The 27,517-nt window shown below is 41.0% G+C and overlaps 1 protein-coding gene across 6 annotated transcripts in view; it reads right to left on the minus strand.

The window, feature by feature from the left end:
• RAD18 (RAD18 E3 ubiquitin protein ligase) overlaps positions 1 to 27,517 on the minus strand; it is a 127,641-nt gene that overhangs the window by 50,644 nt on the left and 49,480 nt on the right. For all 6 annotated transcript variants that reach the window (XR_007357460.2, XM_048856095.2, XM_048856096.2 and 3 more), the window contains exons 10-11: positions 16,243 to 16,377; positions 14,256 to 14,418 (exon numbers count right to left, since the gene is read on the minus strand). Coding sequence is in view for 5 of the 6 variants with exons in the window: in XM_048856095.2 (XP_048712052.2) it covers positions 14,256 to 14,418; positions 16,243 to 16,377 (298 nt within the window). In the remaining variant the exon portion in view is untranslated. The remainder of the gene's footprint in view (positions 1 to 14,255; positions 14,419 to 16,242; positions 16,378 to 27,517) is intronic.

A 27,517-nucleotide genomic window follows, 5' to 3' on the forward strand; every position in this document is an offset into this window, starting at 1 on the left:
TGTACCATGGAAGCTCACTGGAAAATTTTGCTACCTATGCAGTTTTGTTTCATGTAATGCAATGACTGATGACAACATTATGAAATGCGTTGGGGCAGCCAGAGATACCTTCAGAAAACTTCACCATAGTGTTTGAAGCAAACACGGAATCAGAACTGCAAACAAAAATTGATGTTACCGTGCTGTTGTCATACCACACTCTTCTATGGCTGAGATACATGGACTATTTATTAATGCCACATAAAATACTTGGACTAATTGCACATACAATGTCTATGGTAGTTAATGGGTATTAAATAGCAAGATTCCAAACACCGAGGTCCTTGAGTCCTGAAACAGCATAAGTGGTGACACCTTTATAGTGAGAGCACAGCTGAGATGGTGCAGTCATGCAGTCTGCATGTCCAACAATAAAATACCAAAGGCTCTCTTCTATGGAGCATTGCAGACTGGAACTTTTGGGGGTGGGGGGTGGAGAGCAGGCCAAGAAAACAACATAATGACACTCTAAAGGTCAACCTTGCAATGTTGACCTCAACACCTGGTAGCTCCTAGTTCATAACAAGTCCTCTGTACTTTGGACTGGAAGACTTCAAGCGCTCATAGATTGCTGCAATCAAGGAGAGCTGTGTAAGGCATAAAGCTAAAAGCAGTGCACATTTATCTAAACTTGTGTTCACCTGTGGCACTTGGGGACAGGGCTGCAGGTCCAAAATTGGTCTTCGGTCTCATCTCAGGATCCACAATGAGTGACTGTAGCTCATTTGTCCAATTCAGCAAGAGACTTGATCATATCATTATTTTTTTAAACTGAGTGTCCCTTTAACCAGACATTTTGATTACAGGCTAGTAGAACTGTTTATATCTGGTAAACTTCATGTTTTCTAAATGAAAAGGGGCCTCCTACACTCCCTATATCTGCTTCTTAAATTGGCAGACAAAAGCCCCAGTTCAGCAAAGTACTTCAGCACATGCTTAAGTGCTTTGCAAAATCTGTACATTGGAGCCTCATTTAAAGCACAAAAAGTTAATGCCAAGACTCCAGCTGACTTCAACGGGCTTTGGATGAGGCCTTAATACCAGGGATCAGAAGCTCAGAACTTTAAATTGGCACGGCTACACTGACTCCAATGAAGCCTCCTGCTTGCTGTGCGGAGGGGAGGGGGAAGAAGAAGGGTGTTAATGTCAGGGTGTCCCCCTCCCCCTGCTCCTGAAAAAAACTATCTCCACAAAGCGCGGGGGAGGGGGCACACAACAGAGCTCAGGATGGAGGGAGTTTGCGGGCAGCAACTGCTGTCTCAACTTGCTGATCTACTTAAAAAGGCAAAAAGAAAAGGAGTACTTGTGGCACCTTAGAGACTAACCAATTTTTGCGAATACAGACTAACACGGCTGTTACTCTGAAACCTTAAAAAGGCAGTGTACTTAGAGTGGAGTCAGCTTACTTAAAGGGGCAATGCGCATCTCTCACACACACACACACACACGGTGTGTCTGTGTGTGTGTGTGTCTCTCTCACACACACACACGGTGTGTCTGTGTGTGTGTGTGTCTCTCTCTCACACACACACGGTGTGTCTGTGTGTGTGTGTGTCTCTCTCTCACACACACACGGTGTGTCTGTGTGTGTGTCTCTCACACACACACAGTGTGTCTGTGTGTGTGTCTCTCACACACACACAGTGTGTCTGTGTGTGTGTCTCTCACACACACACACACACACGGTGTGTCTGTGTGTGTGTGTCTCTCTCTCACACACACACACACACACACACACACGGTGTGTCTGTGTGTGTCTCTCTCTCTCTCACACACACCCACACACACACACGGTGTGTCTGTGTGTGTGTCTCTCTCTCTCTCTCACACACACCCACACACACACACGGTGTGTCTGTGTGTGTGTCTCTCTCTCTCACACACACACACACACGGTGTGTCTGTGTGTGTGTGTCTCTCTCTCACACACACATGGTGTGTCTGTGTGTGTGTGTCTCTCTCTCACACACACACACACACGGTGTGTATCTCTGTGTCTCTCTGCCATCCCGTGCCTCCTCCATCCATTCCTGCTGCCTTGTAAAGTGTGAGGCTACATTAACAACAATGTGTTAACCCTGGAGGGTTCAGCCGAGTGCTACTTCATCATTTAGCAGTAAGGCATTCCCTGGGAAATATCCTACCCTCTAACTCCAACACCTCAAAAAATACAGTCTTTTGTCAGGTGAAAAAAAATTCCCTGGAACCGAACCTAACCTAACCCTCCCCCGCTTTACATTAATTCTTATGTGGAAATTGGAATCACTTAACATCGTTTTGCTTGAAGTAGTGCTTTTCAGGAACATACCTACAACATTAAGCAAGGAGTTACTGTACCACAACTATTTATACAGAACACAGCAGTTCGTGAAAGCTATATACACGACTTCATTTAAACCTGTTGGAAAAATTATCCTTTAAAAGTCATGCATTTTTGTAGTTTTGTTCATTTGGCATCTTATATTTTGTTCTTTGGGTGGGTTTAGCAATTGACGAAAAAAAGACTGAACACGTCTGAATTACTGTCATACTCCATAGTTACATACTTTATTAAAAATCTTTAGACATATATCATCAAGTGCCCTTTACTCTCATTTCCTCAATTAAAAACATTAGTATGCAGATCTAGAATAATATCAGCAGATCAGTACTAGTTAAACTCAAGGACTAGTATTAATCATTTAGTTAAACACAAGTTTTTATGAACATAACAATATAGGGGTAATTAAATTATGTAGAGTACAGTGCTTCATTACAAAAAAAGGCAGAAACCATACATTCTTTTAAACTTTAAGGGTCATTTGCTCAAAAATCCTTCTCTATATTACTCTCCTATAAATATTTAGCATGCAGGTTTGGACTTTTAAATGTACTGCACTGACTATTGCTAGATGATATCCTGTTATCAAAAAAAGTGCAAAACTCACAAAAATCATGGTCTTCCACAAAATATTTAATGCTATTTAAATCAAAGAGCTAAATTATTCTTTTTTTCTTAAAGCCCTGCTCCATTTACTCTTATATGATTATATAATAACCAGAACTATTATATAATAGTTTCAAGAATCAGACGAGATACTTTAATTTCATGCTAACTACATTACCATAGGTTTCAGAGTAGCAGCCGTGTTAGTCTGTATTCGCAAAAAGAAAAGGAGGACTTGTGGCACCTTACAGACTAACAAATTTATTTGAGCATAAGCTTTCGTGAGCTACATTCGATGAAGTGAGCTGTAGGTCACGAAAGCTTATGCTCAAATAAATTTGTTAGTCTCTAAGGTGCCACAAGTACTTCTTTTCTTTTTACATTACCATACTATTACATTCCACCATGCATTACCAACATCTTGCACAGAAGGACAGAAGGGTATAAAGAATCTGCCCTGCATCTTCCTTCCAATGTGATTAAGAGTTTAATTCATATGAAGCATAAATGAACAGTAATAAGAGGTACAAATCATGGTCGAGCAAAGTTTTCCTAACATCGTACCTATCTAAATTCCAGGTATCAATTAGAAAATGCTATACTATGTTGAATCTAATGCACTGCATGTATTCTGGTAAATAAGACTTCCAATGTCAATAGCCTTTTTTGACTTTAAAAAGAAAGCTTTGGGGCAGCCAGTTAAGCTTACAGTATATGTAACAGTAAATACAGAGGTGACTATTCAAAAAAATGCCTGTTTTCCCTAAAATGAATCGAGGTGCTCCTTCCCAATATCTACTACAGAAAATACCTTGAACACTACAAACACTGAAGCTGCCCAAATGTAAATATTTGTTTAGGGCTAGATCAGGGGAGGGCAAACTAGCGCCCACGGGTTGCGTCTGGCCCATCATATGTTTTAATCTGGCCCTTGAGCTGCAGCCGGGGAGCAGGGTTGGGGGCTTGACCCATTCCATGCACGCTGTGGCTCCACATGGCTCCCGGAAGCAGGGGCATGTCCCCCGCCCTGACTCCTACACATAGGGGCAGCCAGGGGGCTCCACACGCTGCTTCCATCCCCAAGCGCCACCCCTGCAACTATCACCGGCTGGGAACGGAGGCCAATGGGAGCTGCAGGGGCGGCACCTACAGACAGGGCAGCGTGCAGAGCCACCTGGCCGGTGCCGCGCCTCCGCATAGGAGCCAGAGGGGGGACATACCACTGCTTCTGGGAACTGCTTGGAGGTAAGCACCGCCCGGAGCCTGCACCCCATACCTCCTCCTGTGCCCCAACCCCCTGCCCCAGCCCTGATCCCCCTCCCGCCCTCCGAACCCCTTGGTCCCAGCCTGGAGCACCTTCCTGTATCCCAAACCCCTCATTCCCAGCCCCACCCCAGAGCCTGCACCCGCAGCTGGAGCCCTCACCCAGCCCCTGCACCCCAAGCCCCCTCCCGCACCTTGAACTTCTCATTTCTGGCCCCACCCCAGAGCTCGCACCCTCAGCTAGAGCCCTCACCCCCTCCCACACCCCAAACCCCAATTTAATGTGCATTCACGGCCCACCATACAATTTCCATATCCAGATGTAGCCCTCAGGCCAAAACGTTTGCCCATCCCTGGGCTAGATCATCCCTAGCCCAGATGCAACTGAGCAGGAAGAGTGTCCTTACTCTTCCCCCACACAGCTGGATGAGGGCTGCCTGGATCGCTGTTCTGGATGTAGGGAAGAGAGTAATCCAAAGCTCCCTATTGCTAGCAGGTAGGCAGAACAAACCACAAGAGAGGAACAGTGACAATTCCTTACTGATGCTCCTCCTGGGGTGACACTGCTAGGTGCTAACTCATAATCAGGCTTGAGTCTAAATGTTCAAACTAGCCCTCATTTACTTAAAGGTCCACCACTGTAAAGAGCAAGCAAAAGGCAGCAAAGCACACTGAGAAACTGCTCCAGACACTGACCGAAAAAAGACTGGCACAAAAAGCAGTCTCCTGAGGTGCAAGAACTCTGTAGTTCAGGCCTAAAACCAAGGGAAGGCTGTAAACACAGCTGCAGCATTATCCTCCTCAAGGGGCAAAAAGAACAGACAGGCTTGGGTTTAGCACTAGTATTTGTTTTAGATTATCTCTTAGAGCAATAGAGAAAGAGCAAGGGTGAAGGGAGCCCAAGTGAGATGGCTACTTTTTGCATCTTTGGCTGCTATATTTTTCCTAACAGTCTCTACGAGCTAGGTCAGGGGAGATGGGAGGGAGGGAGTTGTTTTAAATCACCAACATTTATGATGTGTGTTTTCTTGCAAGGGAAAGTGCTGGTCTGTACAGTCTTTGTGGCTCTCTCAGAAAAACATATTTGGTAGCTTTTCAAACAAAATGAAGCTTGGAAAGAGGAACGCACAGCTGGCAATGGGCAGTTGCCTTGCACATATCTACAGTCATTTCTGCACTTCATTTCAACCTTTTGTGTTAGCATTAGTCTTGCTCCATGTTTGCTGAAAAGACAAAGAAATTACGACGTGTGGTACTCTAAGGGCACTCCAGACACTGTCTAATTGCCTGAATTTGTGTGTATTGCTTTAACATACAACCTGGCCAAATTTTTTAAGATCTTTTTGAACCACTCCAGTACCTGATTGTTAAGGTTCATGATTTTAAGTCGCACACTAACCTGAACTAAAAAAACAAACAAGGAATATCCCCAAAGCAGGAAAGAGTCTGAAAAACACAGTTCTTTGGAGCCTCTAGTTTCTCTGAGGCAACTCAACATGGAGCTGGATCAAAGAGTAAATCACTGACAACTACGAAAAATTTATTTTTGTAAAGAAGGTCCAGATAATTGCAATGGATACCTCCTGCTGTTCGCATCTGTGAGATTATGGGTACAATTCAAGAATTCATGGATATTTTTCATTGTGTTTTTGCACTTGAGAGTAAATTTTGTTCCCATACAAGGGAGGGACAAAAACACTGTCTTTGGCTAGGCATAATGCATCCATATACTCGCCAGATTGGGACTATAAAGTACATTCAGATTATTAGTAACAGCAACATTAATATCCTTTACAAGACTTTCTTACAGCAAGTACTGAAGTTTATACATTTAAAACTTAAAACATACAACTTCAAATGTGCCAAACAGCTCTGCAGAAGAACTTCAGAAAAACTGAGGAATCATCTGCTACACCTCAAATATTCCAGAAGGGACCATCTCAAACAAGAAATCACCACATACCAAACAAACAAGGACACTCCACCAGCGAAGTAGATCGCATCATGGAATGGGATACCCAAATACCCCAACGAAACCTGCTTCAATACAGAAAAAAGCCCTCTGACCACACTACCCTAGCTGTCACCCACAACCCCATGCTAGAACCCATTTGGGGTATCATTAAACAACTACAACCTATACTCAACGGGGACCATACTGCAAAAGAAATCTTTTCAGAACCCCCTCTTCTGGCCTTCAAACAACACACCTCATGCTCATCATCAGAAGCAAAATCCCCACACACCAGAGCCCAACAACTCAAAGTGGCACCAGACCCCACCAGAAAAACAGATGCAAAACCTGCTACCATATGTCCACTGCTACAATGACAAATACTCCACACCTTTCAAGATCCAGGGTCCTATACATGCCTATCACAAAATGTGGTATACCTCATCCAGTGCACTAAATGCCCCAACAACAATGGTGTGTGTGATACCAGACAATCATTATGCTTTCGAATGACCTCACACAGAAAAAAGTACAAAAACACCATACCACCTGTGGGCAAACACTTTTCACAAAATGATCACTCCATATCTGACCTCTCAGTCCTCGTCCTCAAAGGAAATCTGCACAACACCTCAAAGGATGAGCCTGGAAGCTGCAAATTTATAACTTCATTAGACACTAAAAATCAAGGTCTTAATAAAGACACTATAATTATGGCTTATTACAACAATCTGTAACCTGCTAATGTCCCCTTTTTTGTCCTGTGATTGCAGGGGTGTTAACGTGCAACTTAACCTTAGAATATGTTGACTATTTATACTAAACAATTTGTTCCATCTTGTATTTAATCTAATGTTGAGAATACATTTCCCAGAGCTGAAGAAGTTGGTCCAATACAAAATATTACCTCACTCATCCTTTCTCTCTATTTAAAATTTAAGATAGCAAGAGGAATACAGAAAATGGTTTGGCAGGAGAGAAAACAAGGAGGTCTTGAAATATCAGGTACTCACAAAAACAACGAGGAGTCCAGTAGCACCTTAAACACCAACAGATTTATTTGGGCATAAACTTCTTCAGATCGAAGTGGATTTTTTACCCACGAAAGCTTATGCCCAAATAAATCTGTTAGTCTTTATGGTGCCACCAGACTCCTCGTTATTTTTGTGAATACAGACTAACACGGATACCCTCTGATACTTGACATCAGGTACTCAACCATTCTATGCCCAATTATCAGTTTAAATTTAATACACTTTTCCTATCAACCCTGGGAAATGTTCAAACTTCACAACATTTGAGAATTAAGAAAGAAAAATGGAGAAAGTAATTTTGCATAGCACTTTCTGAAAAGGGTGAAAAGTCAAAACAGTGTAGACAAGATTCCTGTTTAAATACTTACGCTGAAATGCTTGTATAGTTTATTTTATTTTTGAATATATTTTGTCTATTATAAAAAATAGCACAATAAAAGCAGATAAATTTGTCTTCACTACACAGTGACTTTAACAGAAGGTACCCACTCTGTAAACAGACAATATTAATATATCTGTCTGTAAATGGATTTACACACAGTAGCTAATGCATTTTTTTTAAAAAGTTGTCTGTAATTTGGCAGTCTCATTATTAAAAATCCTGTTGAGCATGCAAGTACAGTGATGCAATTAAACACATGCAAAGTTCACATTAAACTCTAAAGCTATTTTCAACGTTACATACATACAAGATGAGGTTAAACAAACTTTCATGGCAGCCATTTAAACTGGTGAGTTTTCTCTCTCTATTTTATCTTCAACCATTGTTACTATATGTGGAATGTTATATACTCCAAAGAGGTTTTGATTTTGAAATAGCTACTTATCTGCAAATCATCTCTATGATCTTAGAAGGCATGAAAAGATCCAAAGATAATTTTCAGAATGGACAATAGGAAATAATAAGATAAACTAAATGAGATTAAAAATGACAGTAATCAACATTATTCTGAGTTTTTAATAGGTCTATGTCATTAATATCTCCTCTATTAATCTGCAAATACTAAATTTCTTGGCTTAAGCTGCATTAACTTCATTAAGCTTCATTTTTCCATTACCCTGTCAAGGTATATAAGCTAAAGTATGATTCCATTTTGGATTTTTAAATGTAAAAAAGTAAAATAAAATGTACTTTCCTTGATCAGAACATTTGAATATCTGTATGTTCAGTTATCCAAACAAAGGCAGATCAGTTGAATAAATTATTTCTCTAAACATAGGTTAACAGAAGTTCTAAGAGTGAATAGAAGACAGCACATTTCACTTGAGAGGCAAGAATGATTGCAATCTATTCATTCCCAACCATCTGTTTATAGAAAACATGTTTGGTTTTTAAAGTGTAGGCATGCAGAATTATCTTACAGTTCTCCAGAGAAGACTTCATACTTCATACTTCTGAGTTACAATGATCTTACTAATCAGCAATAAAAATCACACCTACATAAATTATTGACAAAAACAGTTTAACATAAGCATCATTCTTAGGGATTAACAATCTTCTAAAGATAGTTAAAGAAACATCTGTTCCTCAACTATTCTGCAAATTTACACTGAAAAAACGTTTTTTAAAGATAGCCAAATTCCTCCCCCTTATCCCTCCCAAAAAATCTTCTACATATTTCACATTCTCGTGTATTTGTATTTATAATGATTTTTTCTGTGTGTCTCCAAAAATCAAACCAACAAAAGAAGTGGAGGTCACAAACAAAGCTTGAATGAAAGTGCTGACTACGTATATGCATGTGAGGATAAAGGCTACAGACTAAGATCACCTGCATATAGAGTTTATGCTAAACTAATTCAAAATGTGAAAGATACGCTGTCACAGGTGGGCTGGCCCTTTAAGAGGTGTGACAGATCAGCTACCACCCCACTTCGCTACAAGCTGATCAATGCAGCCATTACACTCATCTAGGGAAGATCTGGGTGATTTCCATAAAAGGGCTGGGACAGCTCAGTTGAGGAGGATATCAGCAGGATGGAGCTTAACTCTGCGATTGGCCCAAAAGGAGGCTCTTATGGCAAGCTCTGGAAAAGACTAACCCCCAGGAACACAGCCTGGAGATGACCAGACTGGGGGGAAAGGACTTCAGAGAAGAAGCCCTGCAGGATCAGCACTCTGAGAGAAGCAGGGCAGACCAGGATGGGCAGAAGATCTTTTTGTTTCATGCTTTTTGGACTTCACTAGACACTGCTACCTGACAGGCCCTCCCTGAGAGAAGGCAGGTCTGTCGCAGAACTATTGTTGGGACAAAGTGAGAAAGAGAGGCAGAGCCACTGTCACAGGGGACACAAGGGGGTGCAGAGTGGGCATACTGCCCAATATGCAAATCAAATTGTAAAGGCCTCTTCCAACAAATCCTACAATACTTTGCCAGCTCAGATTTGTGTGCAGGTCAGATCAGCTACTCCATTCAAATTTCAAGTACAGATGGCAATTTTACTGGATATTTCACAATGCATGGCTACCTACATACCAGTCTACCAACATGAGCTACTTTTAATAGTGCTTCATCTTGTAGGTAGCCGCAATGACTAGAAAAGGACTACTTGTGGAGTAAGGTATTACTCAGCATGAGTAAGGGTGACAAAACTAGACCCTATGCAATTAGAGCAGAAAGATGGCAGAACAGACTTATAATTGAACTTATAATAATCACTACTTCAGCTTGCCAGGCGGACCAACACTTTTTAAAAGACTTAGGTACCTGATATAGCTAGACCATATCATGGTCAGAATTCACCCAAAGAGCATACTGTATATAGAGGGTCCCCGGTACACATCTCCCCCTTCTCCATTGTTTCACGTATCCATCGCTCATCAATAGGGGAAAGTGTTCCGATTCACGTTGGTCCCGATCCACATATCCGTCACTTCCCCTTTCGCATGGCTTTTCTTTGGGTGCTTTCCCCGGAGCCCAGGAGACACTGGGACGGAGTGGGAGGAGCGAAGATGGGGCGTGCTTGGAGGTGGGGGGGGGGGGTAGGAAGAAGCAGGATGGACATTATTTCTTATGGAGAAAAATTCCCCGGTATCCATTCTTTTCAGAAACACAACCCCGATGTATACCACAGACCCCCTGTAACAGCCCACTACACATGGAGAAAAGACAAACACAACAACTCTACAGTTTTTGCTACTACACATTCTACAATTCCTTATTTTCAATATTTTCTTTAATTAAATAAAGTTGAAGAACTGAGATTTATTTTTTTTGCTGCTGAATGTTCAGCACTTTTAAGCAATGAAAGAGAACAAAGCAGCCATGTTTCTAATTAAGGTCTGAAAGCACACGTAAAACGTAAACAGAAAGGTAACTTTGCTGAAGGCAAGATCCTCAAATTCCTACATGAAGTAAAGTCCCCATTGACATAAAAGGCTGCAGGAGAGGGCCCTAAGGCCTAGGGCATATCTTAACACTAAACTTGCAATAAAACAGAAATTTTATGATACAGAAAATTAATGAGCCACTACATGCTATTCCTGCCTCTCAAAAAAAGCCTTTTCATTTAAAAAAGATTAAAATTCCAGATTTGCTGAGGATATTAAAGCCAAACAGTTAGCATGAAATCAAGAAAATAAAATGAGTAATACAGATGAGAATTAGGCACTATTTTTTCCATTCATTAGTCTGATTTCCCTTCTATCTACTGTCTACTTTGTGGAACTAAAACAGCAAGAGGAAGTCCTGGGGCAGCTATAGTAGTAGTAATGTTCAGGGCAGGGGATCCCCCTTTGAGATGTGTGCTTGTAAAACCTGACCCTCAACATGAACTTCATAGAGTTGAACCACCACCAATCCTTGTGAACAGACTTCCAATTTGCAAACTGTACACAAACTGAACCTGTGTGGTTCATGCTGCCAAACATGTTTACCCGAAACCCTTTGTTAACTAAAGCTCGGTCATGTCCCCAGGGTTATACTGGGCTGCAGGTTTGAAACACAAAGCTTCAGGAAAGAAGGAGACAGATGACGCCAAAAAAAAACAACACACAAAAAATGCCAATAAAGCAGGGCTGATTCCAGCTGCAGAGAGTCCAGCAAAGGCAAGAGAAAAAGCTGGTGAGAGGAAAAACAGGTGAGCCGGATCATTTGTAGGTCACAGAAGTAAGACATTCCTACTGGCAGATGGAATGGAAGGGACCACCCCTCAGCCAGTGCCAGTGGCAACAAAACCTCCGATGACAAGGAGAAGAAACAAAAGACAAATGATACAATTAAAAGTCATGCTCATTATTCACCCAAAGCAAGGCTTTCCTTGAGAATGTAAAAGAAAGGTCAGAGCTTGAGCCTCCCTTAGCTATGCATCACTGCATAACTTGCAAATAGGCTACCGATCTTGTGCATGCACGTACAAAAGCTAATTTAAAAGCTACATGGCAATGTGCAACAGCTCATCTGAAGGCAAAAATGAATCCTTTCAATTCATCTCAGTTGTCTTTAGTCAGCCAGTGGTGAAGGAAAGATAAAGTATTCCCTCAATGAGTTTGCATAATGTCAATGCAGATCCAGCTAAACTATTGTATAAATTGTTTTGCTAATCGGAAAGTCAATGCTGCAGGCCAAGAATTCCATATACCCACTAAAGATGAACTCATTACCTGTGCAACCATGCTTCCAAAATGCAAAAGAGCATTGATCCACCTTTCTTGCAGATCCCATGACATAGTTACATTGTTGAAAGACTTTTGAGATTGTGGTGTTGGATTTATTTCATAGCAAGATATAATTACGGTCATTGTCTCATATGTATCGCTGATAAAAAATTAAAGCCACATGTAACAGTATACTTAGCAAGATATGAAAATGACCCTTTTACTCTGACTAGCATCTCCAGGTACACTAATTGTGAATACAAGTCTCCAGTATTCATGATTCATTTTAAAAAAGCTCTGAAAATGCTTAATGGGTTTGTTTCAATAAAGTAATCAAGAAAAATATGTTTAAAACAGTTTCAAGGTGCTCCTAGACCATATTAAGCTACAGGTTCATAGGAATGTTCCTTATAAAGTCAGAACTTCATAACCATCTAGGGTGATCTTCAGAGAAGGCCACTTTATATGAAAAAAATGCAATTAAAACAATTATATACAGATGTAATGAGACAGCAAAACAGAGGTAATGAGCAGTTCTTTTAAATTACTTTCACTCACAAGGGAGACTCACAATTCACAGGCTCTGTTCAGGGATTTACAGTTCATTCTCTTATTGTTCTAGAACATGTCTGTCTATCAGGTGTATTGGCCTCAGGACATGAGAGAGACACAAGGAGAGTGAGGTAATATCTTTTATTGGACCAACTTCTGTCGGTGAGAGAAACAAGCTTAAGCTTACTATAAAAATAATAAATGAAACAATGAATTCACACTACTGTGGCTCTTTAGGGTAACGCTGATCACTAATTTGGCTCCTGAATCACTGAGGTCTGACAGGTTTCAGAGTAGCAGCCGTGTTAGTCTGTATTCGCAAAAAGAAAAGGAGTACTTGTGGCACCTTAGAGACTAACAAATTTATTTGAGCATAAGCTTCCGTGAGCTACAGCTACAGCTCACGAAAGCTCATGCTCCAATAAACTGGTTAGTCTCTAAGGTGCCACTAGTCCTCCTTTTCTTTTCACTGAGGTCTGAGTATCACTGCTCTAGTGTCTTTTCATATGGATCCCATTTGACTAGTCATTTAACAAATAGCACAATTTTTTTTAATCACCTTTTATGGCAGAAACTCTATTTCCCCTGATATTTCTTCCTCCTCTTCTGGGAAACATGTTCTATTGCTAGCATCTCTCCCATATTCTCCTTTTTACACAGTAAGATAAAGAATGTAATTCTCCTTGCATGAATTAAAATGTTTGACTTCAATTTTCTTTTCCATCATTAAATTGCTTGTCATCCCTTGGAAGACCTACTGTCTCCATATCCCTAACTACACTGTTCCTTAAGTGACTGAATGTCTCATTGCTTAAGAGGGTAAGACCAACAATCTTGCTTTTATTCTCCATGTTTGTGTTGAGGGTTTTTGTTTTATTTTTAGTCACAATTCACATAAACTTGCTAATTCTCCATTGTGCCAGATATTTTATATCACTGGATTAGTTTTTTCAAAACCGTTATTGTCTATACACAGTTGCGTTATTAAAACCCCACCGATATTTCTAGATGGCAGTAATATGAGAAAGCAGCATGGTCTTGTGAGGGTTAGGAGCTGTGTGGCCTAACTGTCAGCTTCCATTGACCTCAACAGGGCTTGAGAACGCATAGCACCTTTGAAAGCCATGCCAACTGAATTTTTTGCCAATGTTTCCACAGACAAGTTCTTGAACAACCATGGGCAAGTCACTTAAACTCTGAGCCTTATAGTTTCTTTATCTGTAAAAGAGAGATGATATTTCCCTACTTAACATGGAGGGAAAATTATTGTTTGCATGGTACTTTGAGACACTCAGATAAAAGGTATGATAAAAAGGCACATTTAAAATGTCTGCTATACGTTACAATTAAATTGCTAATATAACTATTTCCTTTGAGAGCATGTCTTCACCTACAAAAACGACCTGGCCAGACAGTATACTGCAGTTTATAAATGATTACTTAACACACACTCCCAGATAGTTCTAGAAGATCATAGAGACATCAAAAACTAATCAGAAAGACACACAGTTCTGACACAGGAATGGATGGCAGATTAACTGTTAGACAGTAAACATCCTAAACAAGCACTAAACATCAAACAATGGAAAGGGCTTGTCAGCAAAACTGGTTTCACGTTAGCAAAGTAATTCATTGTCAATAAAAAACAACCGAGTCTCTTCTCAAAAATATATCACTATTGAAAAATGCACAAGTTTGTTACATTACTTGTAATTAATTGAGACCCCCAACTTAATGATACAAAAAGGGACTCATTGCCAAGAAGCTGAAATAAAAACACAGGGAAAGGCAGCATTTTGATGCTATCACAAGTCTTCCCACCTTTGTTGTCAGGGCTATCATGAGATACATAAGAAAGAAAAGATTGACATAAATCGGTATGCCACTAACCTCCTTGCTGATCCTGATGACTCTGAGAATGCAGGAGAAAGAGATTCTGAGCCCTCAGCCAAATTATAGGATTTGCTTGTGTCAGAACCAGGTATTTCGGCTTTAGGTAACTGGTCTATTACAAAGGTCTGGTCTGTGCATTGTTTTTTAATATTCTGTTCTCCTGGCAGAAATAATACAAGGCAGAGATTAATACCTAGCAGATAGTTTAGTTTCCTTTTGTGTCTTTTTCAGTTTGTTATTCTCTAGCTTGGAAAAGCCAAACTTTTTTTTTTAAATCATATTTCAAACATATTTCCTCCCCTCCTTTGACTACCTGTGCAAGATTTCTATCAGAATCACTGTTTCAATAAAGTGCCTAAGTTTTTCCCCATCATAGTAAACACTCACCATGAACCAGAGATAACAGCAACATTTGTCCAATATCTATTTTAAGCGAGGGTGAGAGAAATTGCCACGGGTGTGTATGTGCACTTGTCTCCAATCACCATATTTTAAAAATTAGCAAATACTCAAAAATGTGGCAGCTCTGTTTCCTGGTGCTCAGTATGAATTCACTTTATATCATTACACGCCACAGTTTTAGAACACGGAAGTTTGACAGCTCAAGGTAATAAGGTGGCTGTAAATAAAACTAAGCTGATGCTTTGCCAATGCCCCTGGAAAGACAGAAATGTCAATATACTGACTTTTTGGGTTTTTTTAAGTTAAGGAAGCATGTCTAGGAAATACTATTCTAAAACAATTCTATTATTTTATATTTGACAAATGTTTTTATCAGTTGTTACCCCCAAGTGATTCCCTTTGCCATTCCAGAGGGACAGAGATATCGGTTATTCCCTAGACAATATTATAAAGAAACTAAATTGTTTTTATACCTTGTCTACACTCATTTTCCAATGTAGTTATTCCCATATTAAAAGCATGCTTAGATACAATGCTCAAAACCTGATAAGCATTAGTCCCTACTATGGTAATTTGCAATAACAAGTGTCCTGCAAATACTGGAGATGTAAACCATGATTGCTTAGAAGAAAAAATTTCAAGAACGACTGTCAACCATGACTTTGCCTATCACTGCAGAACTGATCTTGACAAAATGCCAAATACTTTTGTAGCTACAGTGTGGATAAAGGCTTCAAGGCATTTAGTTTTAGGCACCGTTTCCCTCGACTCAGAATGAAATATCAAGAGGATTCATCATATCAGTTGTGAATGTACTGCAGAATTCAGTGAGCTAGACTGTCAATAAATCAGCATAGCTCCATTGAAATTAATGGATTAGAAATGGGAAAGATCTATTAGGTCGGAATACAATTCCCCAAAGGAAGACGTATCCAAAATTAAAGCTTTTTTTAAACATGGTTGTAATCAAAAACCAATTCAAACAATATTTAAAGAATACAAAAATATTATGAAGATTCGAAATTTAAGACACAAAGCCCGTCAAGAGCAAGTGAGATAGTCCTGATCATCTTTCCTCAGATGCAGTAAGAGAACAGTGATTCAAGCATCATCAAAAACATGGTAGGAATTTGGACGATTTGCAGAGGTCATTAAATAGAACCTGCCCACTGACAGATATTGCAACCACATGTTTAAATTCCACAAGGCTTAGACTTAGAAGTACCCTCCTAGATCATCCCCAAAACATGACCAAAGATATACCCACATTGCCACAACAAGCAATTTCTTAAAACAAATAAGATTGAAAACTAGTGTGAGAACTAACAGTACCCATGGGTATTTTTTTGTCTCTGCAGGTAATAAAAACAGAATATCTATGCTGGATGTTGTTCCTAGAGACTGGACTACTCATACGCTTAAGGTTAAGCATGTAAATATTTACCTTGTTAAATCATGACCTACATGAACACTGGGTAGTTGACGTTGTTTAATTGGTGGCTTTGGGGTATGCGTGCATGCATTATTTCTTAGGGAAACCCAAAAATTATTTTTATTTTCAGATGTATTAAACATTACTCACCTGTGTCCATAGCCTGGTCTTCAGCAGTGGGTGCTTCTCTCTCTTGTAAGCTCTTGATTCTCCTTTTACCAGTTTTCTTCCATCGGTTATTTACCTGATCAACTAAAAGCTGAAATTCACCTTTATGTTTATTCCCTGAAACACAAAATTACATTCCTCTATGAAAAACAAATTGCTCAGAGAACTGGCAGCATCATGAGTGTGCAAGGGGAGAGTGAAAAGGACATGAACAGAAACACAAATGCATAATAATGAAAACATTTCTCAATTCAAAAAATCACCAACTGACTCACTGTTGCAACATTTTAAGTGTTCTATTTAAGGGCTCAATTTTGAAAAGTGCTCACTGAAGTCAGAGGGAGTTTTGCCATTAATTTCAAAGGAGCTAGGATTTTGGTATCTCTCTAGTTAATTTTTTTTTTTAATTAAACTTGGTTAAAATCTCTGGAACCACATATTTTTTGTATTCAAAAAATGATTTCCACCATTTATTCTGGTTACTTTAGGCAGTTATTTTATATCACCAACTACTAGGTATAGAATTATGCAAAAGATTTTTTTTAAAAAGTCAAAAATGTAAATAAGAGACTCAGGATTTTTCCCCCCCATTAAGAAAATGGAAGGGTTTTTGTTTGTTTGTTTTGTTTTTTACTTTTACAAAAATGTTGTCCATAAAACAGCATCACACATGCAAGGTAGGACAAGAGAACATGCAAAAAGAAACATTACTAGTCCGTTCGCATTTTCCTAAAATTCATTTTAAACTTTTTTTTAAAGCAAGATGAGCTATAGAATAAAAACATCTGTTCATTCAAAAGCCAGGTTAAGTGTGCAAGCACATTGGAATTAAATAGTGTTTGTTTTTCCCTGATATCATTGTCTGCCAATTAAAAAAAAAATCTGCTAAATAATTCAGTTATTCTTGCCATAATATTAGATAATGTTGTTGAAGAATTCTAGTTCCCTTGGAATTTGCTGGAGTACCGGTTGCTCATTAGGGTCCAGATGGCTCAGTGAATTGATCAGTAAGGGGACAGCAAGCTTTTCACCTCTGTCACTTGTCTTAATTCACAGTGGGACAATAGTTAATGAAAGTCATCACAACGGATCTGTTCAGAGGCCTATGTAGAAGGTGCTAGAGATTTCAGTCCATTACACAGTGGAAAGCTATCTCCATTCCAAACAACCACCGTGGCTGGCACTACCTGACAGAAAAAAGAATGGTCATGGAGACTGGACTGCCTCTCTTACTCCTAGCAGTGGTGCCCTCTACTTCCATAGGAAAGAGGTAGATCATTGTGTAGGAAAAATGTGCACGGCTGCTGCTCTGCCCTGTTCCGTGCACAGAGGGATTCAGTCCTCAGGACAATCAATATAACTCAAACACTCATATATATTACAGGGGGCCTTTCAAAACTTAACAGAGAGAGATGCCAGACAACTCTCAGTGAGCCACTGCTGATCCAGACCACAATTTGGAACTCTGTTTTTCTTGTAAGAAAAGAAATCAAAAACAAATGTTAAGGCATTTTGTGCCACTAGGAAAGGCTAAAAACACCTAAAGGAGAACTTAAGGCCTTAAATCACTGATGTTCTCTCTTCGCTGCAGATGTCCACAGAACTTGCAGGACTGCCTTTTCTGCACACACACAATCATGGCTTCCAGGTAGCTGAAATAATGAGGAAGCTCCACTAATCTTAGAATTTTGTATTTGCTAATTTCACTTCTTGCCTCACCTTCCCCAATCTAACACAGATAAGGACTGCCACTATACATTACATCAATATTTCTGGAAAATAAAGCACTAGCTTTGAATAGCCTATTACCTTTTTCTGAATGAAAATGTGAATTCAGAAAGACAGGCATAAGTGGCTTTGCAAAGAAAATGCCAAGTGTCACGAAGAGCAGACATCTAGTTTTTTTAAAAAAAAATACACCAACACTATAAAAGGTTGCAAAGTCAAGTATTCAAAAGTTATGAAATGCCAGAATGCCTATGCAGCCTTAATTCAGCTCCCATGAAAACGCAGCCTGTGTGTTATATAAAAGGAAGCATTGATTGTGCTTAGGGAAGCATTGTTCTAGGCCAGCTATCCTCAATTTTTTCAATACCAAAACACTCTACCCATCACTGTCTTATCTGGGTTCCACTGTTGTCAACCTCCCAGCATTCCATTTCAGCTTCTAGACTCAATGGAAACAAAAAGATTTAATAAGGAAAGTTCAGACTTCGCATAATTTTCCTTACCTTCCCTATAACTTAATGTTTCTGGAAAGGGATAGTGAAACATATCTGCATATTGTTTTAGGGAAAAGCATGGTCAACAGGCTATACATACATTCTGTAATGCAATCTTAAAAATGCTATGCGTAGAATGGTAATCTTCATTCTGCACTAATGTAACTTCCAGTTGTAATTCAAAATCCATGCACTCTGGTTTTTGAGCAACTTTGCCAAATGAATTTTATAGGCAACAGATTTTTTGTCAAATAGCATCACATTTTAATAAATATTACTACAGAGAGCGAAATTTTACGACTACATCTGTTATTTCACGTTTGAAGAAAAAAGTCTCTCTGTTCCAAGATTATGACAATTTTTTCAATAAAGGAAATTTTAATACACATCTGTGTGTTTACTTATGATACCTCAATGATTCAGCACAGTTCAATGCTGCCCTTTAGTTATGTACTCATTGCATTTTCGATGATTTAGTATGTTTATGACCAGTTTCTGGCAGTCAATGCAGTGCTTATTATTTGGACACTCAAAATTCTCTTACTAAAAGGCTGGCAAAATGAGAAGTTTGCTCAGACAGAAGATGATGTAGATTACACACTACCTATAGGGTGAGAACATACTGTTTATTTTTTTATAATGACATTTACCAAAGATTAGTTATTTGACTGTAATTACCAGTAGTAAGGAAAGCCATGCAAATGTATTGGTACCTGTAGTTAGTTTTAGATTATTGTATTGCAATCTAAGGGCAGAGTTAGGCTACAAATTTCTTTCCACTGAAAAGTCCCAAAGTTTAGAGTTGTCTTGAAAAATAGATGATTCTTTTTTTGGCCTTTCAGAATAATTAATATTTGGACTATCTAACCTGGTGGAAGAAGCAGCTGTTTGTTTTCCATTGTTTTGTTTTGAATTAAATAAACCCCGATCCCAATATATTTCTGAAATTTTCATACAACAACGAAGATCTGTTTTTACTGACACAAAAAATTAATCTCGACATTCTCCAGGACTCCACATAAATATACCTAAAGAGCCTGTCCACAGAGATTTCAGACAGCCAAATCACCTAAAAAAAACCAACATGAACAGATGTACGAGTTAAATGACTCTATGACTATCCCAAAATCAAAGAAACTGAAATATTTTTCAGTGCTTCATTTAACAGAGGGGATTCTGAGAAACAATAATGTTTCTCTTCTGTCACTACTTATTATAACAGAAGTCTGTTGGTAACACAAGTGTATGATCTGTTAGCAAACCATTACTCAGAATAGTAGCATATAGGAGTACTGTACAGACATACCAAATACAGCTACTGAATAGTATGGTGCCTGGAAACAATTCCTCCTATATCCAGAATAATATTTATGCTTTATGGTCGACTAGAACAGTGTTTAATGATGCTTCTTTGTAAAAGCCATTCACATGCTGCCCTGAATACACTTATTGTGGAGCAGACTGAGGAGGCAGATCCTATCCTAACCACGTAGCAGAAAAACTAATTTGAACCCTCAGAAGAAATAAATGGAGTCTAAGGGTCAGCTCCTCACCTGGTGTAAATCAGCCTAACTCCATTGGCTTACCTCTGGACCTACTTCCACTGCAAAATTTACTGAGCTAACAATCAGTTTGGACTTGTCCGCTCAACAAAGTCTATGTTAGTAGACTGGGAATCTAACATACCAATACATTTCATATGCAGTCCTATAACATCAGGGCTTAAGAAAGCTAATTTCTGGTATTGAAACCAAGGTGCTGTGAATCCTGCAATTGTGAAATCAATCTTTTGGCCCAGTTGACACAGAAGTATACTTCCAAGCCTTGATTTTTTTTCCCCTGGAAATTCAGCCTCCATCTCTCTGTTTACTCTAACATCTCTTGCGTGTACACTTTGAAAAGGAAGAATAGAAGCACTTTCCTCCATCACCCCACTCTCCACCTACCCCTCCTTCCATCCTGTAAGATATTGGAAGAGGCCCCTGTTGGTGTTTTTGACCCCAGCTTCCTTCTACTCCCACTCCACTCCTCTACCTCACTGCCAAATGCCCAGCCTCCCTTCCCATTCCCACTCACTGCTCTCCCTCTTCATTCCCTTTCTCCTCCTCAAGAGCTTAGTCGCATTCATATTCTCTTTCCCTTCCACTCACCCTTTCCTCTCTTATTCACTCATCAGTTATGACAGTCTTTCAGCCATCATAAAAAGGAAATAGAGCTCCCTAGCTCTTCACAGCAGCCAGGAGGAGTATGCTCCCCTGACCTCCAATTTGGAAAAGTGGTACTCATCTCTAATTGACTGATGCAGCTGATACTCCTCTTTCCCACCATCTTGAAAAGGATACTGCTGGCTAGTCACAGAAGAATCCAAACTGACCCATTCTCAAAGAAGAGAAAACAGTTGCTAATTGTACAGTCACATTGGTTCTTCAAGATGTTGTCAGTGTGAGTTCCGTGGCTCATCTTCCGTTCCCACTTTAGGAGTCCGCAGCTATCATGAACTTCAAGTCGCGAGAGAACTGAAGGAGAGTTGTGCTTGCTCTGCCCTTTATGTCCTTGCACAAGAGCATGAGGAGACATAGGGCAAGCTGTGGCCCCGCCAGACACTAATATTCAAAAGAGTCTCGGCTCATGCGCATGAGATGAATGTACACCTATAGCAGGATCCATAGTCACGACAATATATTGAAGAATTACTGGTAGGTAAGTAACCATTCTTTCCTTTCTGTAATAGCACATGGTACGTGCTGCTGTTCCCATTGAATTCAATGACAGAAGGACAGGGCCTTTTTTTTTTAATCGCCTTCTAATCTGTGATAACCTCAGGGACGGAGATGATAGGGGGAGCATGGAAACATTCTATGCTCTACGACTCTGGGGGGACTGCATGGTCACCTGTGCTGCTGAGTTCACCACGCTGACCAAACAAGAAATGAAATTCTAAACTTCCCGAGGCTTTTCCTATGTACCTGGCTAGTGCATCGGAGTTCAAAGTGCTGTCCAGAGCGGTCACAATGGAGCACTCTGGGATAGCTCCCAGAGGCCAATACCGTTGATTTGTGTCCACACTACCCCAAATTCGACCCAGCAAGGTCGATTTTAGCACTACTCCCCTCGTCACGGAGGAGTAGCAAAGTTGATTTTAAGAGCCCTTTAGGTCGACAGAACGGGGTTGGTTGTGTGGACGCAGTCATTTTTAAACTGACCTAACATGGCTAAATTCGATCTAACCCCATAGTGTAGACCAGGCCTGAAAGAATTAGTCCTATCAGTGTAATTTTGGAGAGCTCTGGAAACATCCAAAGTGTGTTGCTTCTTCTCCCCATGCATGGAATGCAGTTTTGGTAAGACCCCAAGATAAGACAATAGATTGGTTTACGTGGAACTGAGAAAGCACCTTAAGAATATCTTTAACACCATGAAAAACAACGAGGAGTCCTTGTGGCACCTTAGAGACTAACAAATTTATTTGGGTATAGGCTTTCGTGGGCTAAAACCCACTTCATCAGATGCATCTCTCTGATGAAGTGGGTTTTAGCCCACGAAAGCCTATGGGATGAAGAAGTTTTTCTTGTGAATAGCTTCCTGCCTTATATTACAAAGGTGCAAAAGCAGTCTCTTCCCATAGTACTCAGCCAGTCAGCATCCAGATTAGCAACTACAGCATCATTGGGTCTGGATAGAAGGCTTGACCATGATCTTTCAACAGAAGGTGTTGACAGTTTGATAGCCTGATCCGGGGGGTTTCAAGAACATTCTGAGCAGGTCCATCAGCCAGAATGTCTTGGCCCATAGGGAGATATAAGGATGCGCTTGGCCTGGTCTCTGGGTTTGGCAATCACCTTGGATATCAGTAGGATTGGCAGAAAAGCATAAAAACTTCCCTGATTCTAGTGCAGAAGGAAGGTTTATGTCTCCTCTGGAACAGAGGTTGGGACATTTGGTGCTGCCCCCAGAAGTGAACAGGTTATCACCAGATTTCCCCCATTGGTGGAATATCAACTGGACGGACTTGACCACTTGTGGTTGGTGGCAGTTTCTCTACTTAGGAAATCTGCCAAGTTGTTGCTCGACCCCAGAGGATGAAGGGCTATCGGGGCTATACTGTGTAGGCAGTAGCAATCCATAGTTCAAGCACCTCTTTACTGGGTCAGGGAAGGAGGTCTGGCCCCATTCTTGTTTATGTAGCACATCACTGGTTTCTGATCTGACAGTATCTGTCAGGGCCATAGGACTGGGAGGAACACCATACACACCAGTATGATGGATATCAGTTCCAAGACATTTATATGTAATCTCCTGTCTCTTAGGGACCATGTCCCTTTTACCTGCAGTAGGATACCCAGGCCGACCAAACTCCCCCCCACACCAAGCCTGTTCCAGACACATCCATAGCCAATGCTCTGGAAGGGGATGGGATTTTGAGTGGTTCCCCTTTCTGGACACTGTTAAGATGTAGCCCCCAAGTCAGTGCCTTGAAGACAAAAGCCAGAATTATTACTTTCTTCCTCAGCCTATGCCTGGTGGGGGAGCAGATGGACCTGAGCCAAAGTTGTAGAGGCCTCAAGTGAAGTCTATCAAGTGCTGTCACAGATGCACCCACTGATACGTGGCCTAATAATTTAAGCAGGTCCGTAACATCATAATAGGACATGCTATCACCCTGTTTATTAATTACCTTAGTGAGACAAACCCGTCCTGAGGTAAGTACACTCTCGCTGTTTTGGACTCTACCCTGGCTCCTATGAATTCTGTCATCGGGAATGGAAAGAAAGACAATTTCTCATAGTTCACCAGGAGGCTCAGTTGGGTAAACAGACAAAGACTACTGCCACAGTTTCAGAGTTAACGGCACCTTTGGAATCCCCCCCCCCCCCCCAACACACACACACACACACACACTCCCCATCTTCCTTGAGGGCACCCACTTAAGGTTTTAGGCTTCCCAGCTGCCATCTCTCTTGGGGCAGAGACCCATGTCTATCTCCCTTCAGACTGGATTTAGGTTTGCAGTCTCGCTACACCTCACTGTTCTTTCCACCAGTTCTAACCAGGGTCCAGCACCTGTGATTAACTCTTTCTCCAGGAGCTACAGCAGTGTATACCAACCTTCATAAAGCAAATGGGCATTTAATTCTTAATGCAAAAGCATTACAGAGAAAACAAAAATAATAAAAATTTACATGCATACTAAAAGCTTACCAGAGGTCACCCTTAACTCCAACCCCAGTATTTCAGACCCCAGAAATGGGGTTTTTCCTCCCTTTGGTTACAAGCTCATGTCAGTTTTTAGGTCACGTACCAGACCCCAACTAGAAAGTTCGGCTGATTCTTTATACAGCAAGGGCTTTTACTATCCAGTCTCTGGGAACAAATAATCACCAGTATCCTCAGAGTGCAGGTTCAAAAGGCGAGGGTTTTTAATAACCAGGGTTGCAGAATTTGCATTAGCTATTCCCCAGAAAACCCACTTAACACATTGTCCCAAAAGTCCATGCCTATCTGGTTCTTTAAATATAGTAATTTAAACACCTTACACTTCCAAGGTCTCATAAATGTCAATTTGCCAGTGTTTTGTGACAGGATTTGCCTATGATCAATCAGTCAACTAAATACAGATAGGCGTGGATGCCTATCCTCCTTTGGGGTGCTGCCACCACAGCAAGGCACTTTGTGAAGTCTCTTGATAAGGTAGAGAATCCAAATGTACTGGTAATGATTCTGTCTCCCTGTAAATCTGAGGTAGTTCCTGTGGGCTGGGTGGATGGTGATGTGGAAGTACATACCCTGCAAGTCTACAGACACAAACCAGTCATGCGTCTGAAGAGCTGGAATGATGGAGGCAAGTGATACCATTCTGAAGCTGAGGCAGCATATGTATGTATTCAGTCTCCTCAGGTCTAGGACAGGACAAAGACCTCTCCCCTTTTCTTCTTCAGAATGTGGAAAGATCAGGAGTAGAAATATCTGCACCTGTAATCTCACAAAACTTTTTCTATGGCTCCTAAACAGAGCAATGAAGCCACTTTTTTTTTTTTTTTTCAATTGGCTCTTGTGCGAAGATACCCCAAAGAGACAATGAAGAGGGCAGGTAGGAAGTAAAGAGAAGAATTGGATGGGGTAGCCATAAGTGACGATGTCTATCACCCATATGTCAGCTGTGATCCCTGGTCAACGGAAGAGGATGAGGCAATTTCCGAAGATTGGCTACAGAATCTTGGTTTCAGTGTGGCTCACAACCGTCTCTTCAAACCTGCTGCCTCTGGGAATCAGGCTGAAGTGCAATGTTCTGGCTACTACTTGCCCTTCTTTGATGGGGTTTTAAGTTCTTCCCAGCAGTCTTGTGGGAGCCTCAACAGGAAGAGAGGGTCACCCACTCTGATATCAGGAAGCTCTATTTTGCAAAACAGAGCTTGGTAATGAGTGGTTCTAACTTGCAGGGAAGCTGAGTCGACCTTCCCTCCCCTCCCCCCCGAAAAAGATCCAGCCTCTTGAGATCCTTATTCTTTGGGGTTCCTTTAGTTCAGTGGTTCTGAAACTTTTGTACTGGTGACCCCTTTCACAAAGCAAGCCTCTGAGCGCAACCCCCCTTATAAATTTAGAACATTTTTAAAATATATTTAACACCATTATAAATGCTGGATGCAAAGCAGGGTTTCAGATGGAGGCTGACAGCTCGCAACCCCCCCCCCCACCATATAATAACCTCACGACCCCCTGAGGAGTCCCGACCCCCAGTCTGAGAACCCCTGCTTTAGTTGATCTTTGGTTTTGTTTTCTGCCCTGAATCACTGAGAGGACGAGAAATCCTGGTGTGGGATGTGAGAACTGTTCAAAGCCCTCAGGCAGGACTTGGTAATGTTTCTGTAGTTGCTTCAAAATCAGAAGTAAGGCCAGCATGTGCCAGTGATCCTTCAGTCTCCAATTTGCCCTCGTTAACTGGTAGAGCAATCCTTGTGGGCACTGAGGAGCTCAAGATGTTGAACATCTTGTGTATGTTCTCTTGGATTACTCTCATCTCAATTTCCAAGGTGTCTGCTGTCCTGGTGAAGCTCCTGGAAGGCTCTAAAGTATTCCAGAGGAAGGTTAGGATTGGTGCAACTGCCTCGCTCAGAGAAAAAGATGAGTCTTCGCATGGAGAGGGCAGCTGGAACATCTTCTGGGCTTGCTTTGCCCCTACTAATGGCAGGGCAAGAAGTGCAGCTGGAGCCTCGTGTCCCTCAATTTCTGGGGTGCAAGGAGGAGTGGCAAATGGAGTTTGCCGAGAATTTGCCGCCCTGATAGACACAGCTATTCAAAAGATTCTAAGGCCTTGGCTACACTTGCACGTTATACCACAATAAAGCCGCCCAGAGCGCTCTAACTCACTCCCCATCCACATTGGCAAGGCACGCAGAGCGCTCTGACTCCCTGGCTAGAGCTCTGCTGGTACTCCACCTCCCCGAGAGGGATAAGGTTTGCTGCATATTGGGTGAGACGCTACAGCGTCAGTGTGAACGAGGAGTTACGTTACAGCGCTCTGATTGCCTCCCCAAAACGTCCCATAATCCCATTAACTGAAGTGGCCCTTCTTGTCTTTCTTGTGAACTCCGGCAGGAATGCGGAAGTTGCCCTTTCAAAGCTCTATTTTGGAGTGCCGGCTGCTTACCAGCTCCGAAAAAAAAAAAAAAACGGCTAATGTTTGCTTTGAGTGAGTGAGAGAGGGGCGGGGGAGGGAGCGGGGGGTCTGTACTTACAAGACAGCGTGCTGACACATTCTCAGCACCCCAAAAGCCCAATCTCTCCCACCACACTCCACCCCACCCTCTCCCCATTTGGGAAGCACACTGCAACCACTTGAATGCTGAGAGAGCTGCCCATAATGCACCGCTCCCAACGCAGCTGCAAGTGCAGCAACGCCAGTGCGCTTTCAGCTGTCAGTGTGGACAGACTGGAGTGCTTTCCCTACTGCGCTGTACGAAGGCTGGTTTAGTGCAAATCACTCTACATCTGCAATTGTAGCTAAGCCCTAAGGTTGTGTACCTGAGGCGCAGGTACACTTACAGTGGGATCCACTCTGACACACACTCAAAAAAATCACCTTTATTTTTTTTATTTTTAAAGGTACAGATTCTCGTAGCAGCTCAAGTGGCCTTCAGCAGCACACATACAAACCCGCATTCAGATTACTGAGACAAAAAATATTCATTAGTCATTCAAAAACACTTCACATACACCTGAAGAGGAAATTGCGTACTTCACCATTTGCCGAAAGTATGGCAAACTGTACTCAACAGAAGAAAATGGGTCTTGCTTCTGGCTACTTTGAGCTTTTTAAAAAGGTTGTTGAAGAAAATACCACCTTGTCGCAAGTTTCACACTGAAGAATACAACAAAAGAAATAATACCGCATATGGAATATTTTAGAATGTTATGGAACTCATGCCAGCAGGAAGCCAAAGAATGAACATGAATTCAGCTATGAATTTGGAACCTTTGGAGGCAAATGTACTAAATTAAAAGGATGAAAGTGTTCCTGCTATATATTAAAACCCTGAAGCACCTCCATATTACAGACAAAACATACCAATGAAAGTCTTTTAAATTCTGAAATGTCCTCTAACTTTGCAGGATTGGAGTCTAAGTCTGGGTACATTTTGAGACTTGTCCTCAGCAGCCTATGATACTTTGTTCAAATACATTACTTAAATGGATTTTGGATCAGTCCCTTAAAGAGCTACTAGACACTTGTCAGAATTAGGAAAGCATACCCTTTAAAGGCCATTAAGCTTAAAAATCAGAATTTCTGCATTTCTGTTCCCCTAAATTGTATTAGTAGAGATTTTTGCATGGAAGCAGAAGTATTATTAATGAATTGCTTTGACTTAAATGAAACTGCTTAAGATCTAAAACCAACAACGTGTATGCAGTGATATAAATACACCTGAAATAAAAGAGAAGAAGGTTTGCCTATGATTTAAGCCCAAATTCAGGGTTGGCATAAGTGGTTGCAACCTTACAAACGTTGTCAGAATTGTATCTAGTAAATGCAGAGTTGT

This window comes from Caretta caretta, chromosome 7 (assembly GCF_965140235.1).
Source record: "Caretta caretta isolate rCarCar2 chromosome 7, rCarCar1.hap1, whole genome shotgun sequence".
In the NCBI taxonomy this organism is placed as follows: Eukaryota; Metazoa; Chordata; order Testudines; family Cheloniidae; genus Caretta; species Caretta caretta.